This window comes from Miscanthus floridulus, chromosome 6 (genome assembly GCF_019320115.1).
Source record: "Miscanthus floridulus cultivar M001 chromosome 6, ASM1932011v1, whole genome shotgun sequence".
NCBI lineage: Eukaryota > Viridiplantae > Streptophyta > Magnoliopsida > Poales > Poaceae > Miscanthus > Miscanthus floridulus.
Genome location: NC_089585.1, coordinates 134,186,144 through 134,194,434, shown reverse-complemented (window position 1 = coordinate 134,194,434; position 8,291 = coordinate 134,186,144). Strand labels below are relative to the sequence as shown.

The window sequence follows — 8,291 nt, the reverse complement described above, 5'->3', positions numbered from 1 at the left end:
GATCCAAAGTTCTAGAACCACCGGCGCTAGAAATGGTAGGACATGAGGAAAATGGAGAGGGTACAATGGCTGAAGAATTCGAGTGGTGAAACACTTGCACAAGTAGAGCGACTCGGGTGGGCATAAGCGTAGCGCTATGGTGGGGCGGCCCGAGTCAGGAGACACGGCGATATAACTCGGGTGGTGCAGACCAACTCCGGCACCCTGTTGTGTCGACAACCTCTCTCTCTCTCTCTCTCTCCATCTCTTCACCCTGCAATTCCCTATCCAAATCATGCTTAGTCCACCTCTCGCCGAGATCCCAATGACCGGCCATCCCTACTCATCTAGCGGCACGTGTGCTCCATGCGTGCCTAGAAGAAGTCGTCCTTAGCCATCATGGTGCGGTCACGGACCAAGGGCCGACTATACTAATTAGCAAAAGTTTGCTAAATTAGAAACTAGCGAAACACAAACAACCTTTGTGACTTTATTTCTGTGGAAACAAATTGTTTCTACAACTTTCCATTTTCGAAAACTTACAAAGTTATACTCATAACTTTTGTGCTAACATTGAGTTAGTCACATATTAGTGGGATGGCCATAGGACGATAGGGTTATCCACAGCGATACTATGCCCTTGGTAGAAATGACTTTGCCGAGTTCAAAAAAAAAGACTTTGCCATCAATAACAAAGTAGTCACCGTATGATCCAGCGTGCCCGTCTCACACCTGGTGGATCGTCCGGTGAGTCCTAGTTCTTGGTTGTGGCCAAGTGGCCATCCCACAGATATGCACCTATTATCATTGTGCCTTGGTGCCACCATGGATCGTCCAGTGAGTCGATTACTTAATGACAAGTTGGCTAGGTTACGGGTGTGCGCCTTAGATCCTTTGGGGACTTCGTGATATCCCGACGGATCATTTGATAGGCCTAGCTTGACTGTGGGACAAGCTTGACTAAGACTTTATGATGCACCGTGTGTTCCAACAAACTATACAACGAGGAATATTTTGATATACTCTCAACTACTCGTTGTCATCTGGGGAGCAATCTGTTTTCGTCTACAGTTCACGATTGGTAGGGGAAATATGTGCACGGGTGTCGTCATTTTCATCTTCAAAGCATGGTGTCACCATTTTTCGCAGCGTAGAAGTTTAGAGAGTCTGTGTACAGAACTGGAGTCTAATTTTTATTATTCCTTGCCAAAAATCAAGATTAAAAGTGGGTTCAGTAAATTGTTGGATATACTTCTATGGCCCTGTTTGGTACAGCCTATCTGGGAAGCACTTCCTAGTTAAACTGCACAAATAGAGTAAAAGCGGCGGTCAAAATAAGCTGGTCTGATCCAGCTTCAACTTTTTAGTACAAATTAAAGCTGTGGGAATAAGCGTGCCTAGAATAAGCTGCTGAAAAACGTGGTGTTTGGCTGTTAATTTCAGCTTATTTTGGCCATAAGCAGCTCATAAGCTGTACCAAACAAGCCCTATGTCTTACTCCCTCTGTCCTAAACTAAGTGCACATCTCGCTTCTTAACGAGTCATTTAAAAAAATAACTAAATTTATATAAAATAATATCGACATCTATATTTCTAAATAAATTTATTGTAAAAATATGTCATATATAATCGAATAATAACTATTATGTATCATAAATATTAACGTTTTTAGTTAAACTTAAAAATATTTAACTTCTCGAAACAAGATGTGTATTTAAAAGACAGAGGAAGTACAAAACTAGTTGTTAAATCTCAGTCCGTTCGGATAGGGTCGATCAACGATCATCGATGCTCCGATTACGGTGAGATCGATGGAACTGCAGGCTTGTTTGGATTGGATTGGAGGTGGCCGGTGCTGCCCTGGCCTCGGTATCGGCTATACTTCTAACAACCAGACGTACCAATCATATGTGCGTTATCGCTGAGTGTCAAGGTTGATATTTTTATAGTCTCAGGCCTTGTTTAGTTCTAGAAAGTTGTAATTTGTAGGGTTATTGTAGCATCTTCGTTTTTATTTGGCAATTAGTGTTCAAACATGGACTAATTAGGCTCAAAACGTTCGTCTCGTAATTTTTCACCAAACTGTGTAATTAGTTTTTTTCATCTACATTTAATGCTCCATGCACGGGCCACAAACATTCGATATGACAGATACTGTAACACTTTTTTTGGAAGTTGGGATCCAACTAAACAAGGGCTCAGCATGTAGGTACGTGGTACCATCTGCCAAGCCAAGCCCTACTTTAGTTCACGAAAGGTCCATCCCATTCACGACGAGGAAGCAAATGCTACTTGCATCATTGGGGCTTTGCAGTTGCAGTGATCAATGTATCTTGGACAGTAATTTACTTTTAGGGCGTGTTTGGCGACTGCGTGGGAAGAGGGATGAGAATTAGTGGTGGAAGTTGATAAAGGGAATTAAGGTGAGAAATTAGAAGAGGGAATTCATATCCCCTATTTGGTGTGGGGGGTTTAAGAGGGAAATTAGAAGGCAAATCATGTTGGACGGTGAGTATCTTTTTTTTATTAACAACACAACTCCCACCCAATTCCTACCCCTCCCTAGAGAATTAATTAGTGGAAGTTGGTCCTCTAAACTCCCCATTCTCTTCCCACCAAAACTTCCATTCTCACAAAACAAACAAAATATTTCTAAACTCTTATCTCTAAATTCTCATTCCCTGCTTCCAATTACCCCAACCAAACGAGCTGTCACATTTTTATTTTCGGTTAGGACTTAAAGAAGTGAGACTGGCTCAATCAACTGGGACATAATTGTATATATTATAACGCCAATCTTAATAGAGGGTTTCATCTCCTAGTTTTCAAGACTCAATGTGTTGAAAACAGTGTAGATGAGTTTCATCCTCATCAAACTCATTTCATCCCATAAAACTTTTGTCATCTTGCTCTTCATCTATTCCATGCTATATGAGCTTATTTAATGCTATGAAACTCCCATTGAGGTTGACATAACTATTCGAACTAGCTTAACTTGAATTTAGCTACCTATTATCTATATCTATACCTAATAATAATAAAGAGGCAAAAAATTTCTCCACCTTTTTTGTCCAGCCATCCCTTAACTAACTTTGTGAATGTGGAAAACCGCCTATAACCACTCTCTTTATATAACTAGGAATCCTAATCTAATTAGATCTCTCTGATTCGGGTGAATATGAATCTTAATCCAAATAGAAAAAATAAAATAATATGGACAACTGGGAATCTTAATCCAATTAGATCTCTCCAACTCCGAGTAACCGGAATAGGAATCTTAATCCAAATGCAAAAATATAAGAATACAAATCTAATAAAGAGGAAAGAAGGGTAGAATCTTTTTGTTTAGTTTCTTTCCGCCTATAACCCTTCTCTTTATATAACTAGGAATCCTAATCTAATTAGATCTCTCCGATTCGGGTGAATAGGAATCTTAATCCAAATAGAAAATATATAATAATATGGACAACTAGTAATCTTAATCCAATTAGATCTCTCCAACTTCAAGTAACAGGAATAGAAATCTTAATCCAAATGCAAAAATATAATAATACAAGAAGGGTATAATTTCTTTGTTTAGTTTCTTTTCTGTTCTTTTTTCACTTTTTCTGGTTTGTCGATTTTTACTTGCTCTGAGTACGTGTTGCTTTACGTTCATTTAGACGCTTTTCACTTGGCTCTGAATATGTTCTGATTTTTTTCCGTTGCTATTTTCTAGAGTACATTCTAATTTTTGTCATGACTGTTTTCTATTTCGCTCCGAGTATGCTCAGCTTTTTTTTTCCGTGGATGATTTTGACACTGGCTCGACTTTTCTGATTTTGTTTTTATTATTTTCTCCACCTGGTTTTTTCGTGTTCTAAAAAATATAATAAGAGTAAAAAGAAACAATAAATAAGAGATCACATCCATTTTAATCTTTGACTCCTTAAGAAACAAAGATTTTTACCACTAAGTTAATTTAATTTTTGACACGAACTCATGACCCGTGCTATAACTCACTACGTATTGGATCCCGTTGCAATGCATGGGCATGTTTGCTAGTATAATTAATAATGAGAATCCATAACTTTTTTCTTTACTAAATTAATAAGTGGGTTGATCCTGGCCTATTTGTAACTCTAGAGTTGAGACTTACTAACGTAATAGTACTAGTACTAGTCAAGTTGTCCTTGATTTCTACCATAACAACTTAAGTTCGCAGAGGTACCCATTTCGCTGAATTTCGGTGTCATGGATGAGTGACTGGTGCATCCTGTTGCAGATATGGCTATTCCTTATGAGGGTTTCATAGCGTTGTTTTAGGAAATACCAATCAAAGAAGTGATGGATAAAACGACTTCCCTCACATAGTTCTGTTTTGTTGTTTCGTAGTCTGCCATTTCCCCCCCCCCCCCCCCCCCCCCCCCCCCCCTCAAAATGCAACAATATCATTACGTTGAGTGGGAGATTCATAACAATGTTTGGATATATTGGGTGTGAATAAAACAACCTCCCTCGGCACATTTAATTATATATGACTTATCTTTAGAACGGAGAGTCAGGTGTATTTCAATTGGATGAGACTTCTCACTTCTTAAAAATAAAGTAATGTTCTTAGAAATGTGTACTCTTTCATTCCAAAAAATGCAAATATAAATTTAGAGCAAGTCATTTTTTTTAAGTTTGACCAGTTTTTATAGAGAATAACATCAACATTTACATCACCAAATAGATTTACTGTAAAAATATAACAAAATCAATTATAGTTATTTAGTATCTTAAATGTCAGTAATCTTTTATTAATAAGTGGTTAAACTTAAAATTGGTGATGCCATTTTAATTTTGATCAAATTTAAATTAAAAACTCATGTATATCACAACAAATAAGTGTCATTAGATTTTCTATGAAATATATTTTCATGATATATTTATTTGATTCATGAATGTTAATAATATTGTCCATGTTCGCTTATCTTATAATCCGTCTTTTTCAGCTTGTTTTTTTAGCCGGAACAGTGTTTTTCTCTCACAACAAATCAACCGGAATAGTGTTTCGCTTTTTTCAGCGAAGCGAACGGAGCCATTATGAGTTAATTGCACCAGCGGCCCTCGAACTTGTATATCTGTGCCACGTATGTCCATAAACTTGGAAAATGCATTTCTGTCTTCCTAAACTTATTAAGCGGTGTACCGCAGACCCATGCCAGCCACATGAACATTTTTTTTTGCTGACGTGGCACACTAGCATAACATGTATTTTTTTAATTAACCCCTCACATTAGTTGTCCTTATTAAAAATAGACCATTCTTTCTCTCTCACCGTCCCGCGTTGGTGCACACTGTCGAGACCATGGCCGCAAGCTACTCCACGCCCCTCGGCCAAGCCTCCCGACACCGCAGTTGCCGCGCGAACTCCTCTGCTGCCGGCTGGAGCACGGGCACCGCCGCTGGTCATGTCACCTGCCACCGGGCCGTCAGTCGCCGACGCAGGGGCCGTGCGGGGCTGGCCACCACCCACGGGCATAGAGGTCGCGTGAGGGAGGTCGCGGGCACTGGGTCGCAGAGGACGCATAGGGCTACAGCTAGGAGGTTGCGCGAGCTGCCTACCGCGAGCGCGAGCGTGATCGCAAGGCGGTAGGGCCACTGGCCGCAGGGCGCACCACGTGCAGTCAGTCGAGCACGCGGGCTATATGGTCGGCTTGGCGCACGAACACCGTCGGTGCACGCCTAGCGCGTAGGTAGAGTAGAGCACCGGCCGAGGCGAGGAGACGGAGCGCGTGCTAAACAAGCAGATCGACTTTGTCAAATGGTAAGAACATCGTCGACGGATGAAAAACCATGATGTCTTATGGCTTCAGCGATGAATCCCCATAGTAATCAGCGGTGTTGCAGCGAGGGTGGACGGACGATCTGGATGTAGCCATGCTTCCATCGCCGGCGAGACCAGATGCATGGCCTCTGGAGTCTTGCCAGCTAGCTAGCTTCTTGCATGCGTTAGAAGGGCTGGAGGTTCTGCTTGGTTGATTCGGTCCCTAAGGACACTACAGATCTCGATGAGGCGGGCATCGAAGCCAAGGCTGCGTGTGGCAGCGACGTCGTGGCTGCAACCGCGGTGACAGCGACCGATTCACCTGCTCTGCCATCTCGGCCAAGGGGAGCACATCAGAATGTAGTGCGGAACCATGTGCCTCTCCCTTGTCAGCGACGACCCTGGCAGGCACGCCCGCTAGCACCCGCGGGGACACATCAGGACCCTCATCGGCAGCGTCGAGGTCCATGACGAGGCCACCAGGCTTGGCGTGGCCCAGGCGGAGGTCCCTCGTTAGGTCGTAGCCGCACCCGAGGAGCCCCACATCATCATTGTCCGTCATCCGCCCCCTGCTGCTCTGCTATGGCAGAACCGTCTAAAATAACACATTTTCGAAGACGCCTCGTCTTTCTCTAAACACTAAGCACACTAAAAGTTAGTTACATCAAACAGTTTCGTCGAGCACACCTCAAGAAAAAACTCGAAACAATCCACGTTTTACATCCAGGATCCAATAACGAGGACGAGCTTACAATACTCACTACTGGAAAATGCGAGTTTCCCTACCGTTTTTATTGTTCCCTACGGTTTTGATTAGTTCTAGGGAATGAAATGTTTCCCTAGGGTTGCTTTTTGGAACCGTAGGGAACCTGGTGTTTCCCTAGGAAGTTCATGATTTCGTCGGGAGCAAGAAGAGCTGTAGTCCTTCAGCTGGCTGGGCCAGCTCCTACGTGGAAGATTCCCCTAGGAGGTATATATAAAATCCTAGGGAACGAAAAATCGGAACCCTGTATGAAGGCGCCACTTCTCCCGCCGCCGCCCAGTCCAGGCCAGTTCTCCCACGTCAATTCAGGCTAAGGCGCCAATTCTCCCGCCTGCCCATCCAGTTTTTTTATGAATGGCCTCCTGAAAGGCAAAGCCCACAACAAAAAAAAGGAAAAAAAAGAAAAAAAACACAGCGCCGCGCGAGCGTCTTCTCCATCGTAGAAGCGCCGCGCCATGCCCCCAGCGCATCCCAGCACGCGGCCGCCTGCCCGCCCACGCTGCCCAGCACGTGGGCGCCTGCCCGCCTGCGCCGCCCAGTGCGTGGCCGCCTGCCCGCCAGAGCCGCCCAGTGCGCGGCCGCCTGCCCGCCCACGGTCGCCTGCCCGCCTGCGCCGCCCAGCGCACGGCCGCCTACCCGCCAGCGCTGCCCAGCGCGGGCCTGCCTGCCCGCCCGACACCCGGCCGCCGCCCTTCCCCAGGACGCCGACCTCCCCCAACCCGCACCCTCCCTCGAGCTGCCTCCCTCCCCAAGCCGCCGCCCTTCCCAAGCCACCGTCCGCCCTCCCCAACCTGCTGCCATCCCAAAGCCCCCTACTCTGCACCCTGCTGCCCCCTCACATCTCCACCTTAAGCCCTCCCCAATCCCCATCCCAAGCTTTCACTCCAATCACCCATTCTCGATCTGCTGCCTCCCATTCCCTCCCTCCATGTCCTGCTGTTTAGATCTGTGGAAGCAAAGGATGGATTGACAGAGGTAAGGTATTTTCTGGGGATTTCTAGTGCATTCTTGTGTGGACAGCAGTAAGAAGATTCACAAAGAATTGATATTGATGTATTATATTCAGTCTTCCCATTCCATAGTGGAGGCACCCTTCTACTGCTTGGTCGCCTGGAGCCAAGGAGGAGTCAAGGAGTAGGGGCGGTGTTGCCCGGAGCTCTGTTGTGAAGAAGGAAGGCACCACATCTGTAGAAAGAAGGCTTCACAGTCTGCTTGTCACTCTTGAACAAAGGATTTAAGGTGAGAAGGAAAATTTCCTTTTCTTGCTGCTTTTTTTGTATTGTTAGCAGAATTGGCATGTCTAAAATATTTTATACGGTCTGTTCATTTCTGAAAAATTAGAAACTAAGAAGCTTAGCACTATGATAATTTTGGTGTTGCAATCTATTAGGTGAATATTCTTTTTTAAGTGAGTTGTCTACTGGGTTCAGAGAATAGTCAATATTGTGACTCATCTGATGCAGTCTAGAAATTTTGTTACTAGTAATAATCAGTATATGTTCTATATAAACTTGTTTGTCTATTAGTTTTAGAATACATGCACTAAATCATGTGAGTTACTTGCAAATTTTTCAGTTTCAGTTCATTGTCACAACAATAGCCATGTCAGTAGAAGATCGTAGTTGGATGTATGACGGCTGGAATGACAATGGTCGTCATTCCTCGGATTGGGTGCGAAATACAAATGCTTTCCTAGACCAGGCTTTCAATTCGGTTTCTAATTCTGAAAAACTTGGAGTAGTGTGTCCGTGTTCAGAT

General features: G+C 44.0%; 1 protein-coding gene across 1 annotated transcript; it reads left to right on the top strand.

Annotated features, from left to right (window-relative positions):
- Positions 1-6,988: 6,988 nt before the first annotated feature.
- On the top strand, positions 6,989-7,477 carry LOC136461286 (vegetative cell wall protein gp1-like). Its single transcript, XM_066460642.1, has one exon. It carries the CDS (start codon positions 6,989-6,991, stop codon positions 7,475-7,477), a length of 489 nt encoding a protein of 162 aa, XP_066316739.1.
- The last annotated feature ends 814 nt before the right edge of the window (positions 7,478-8,291 follow it).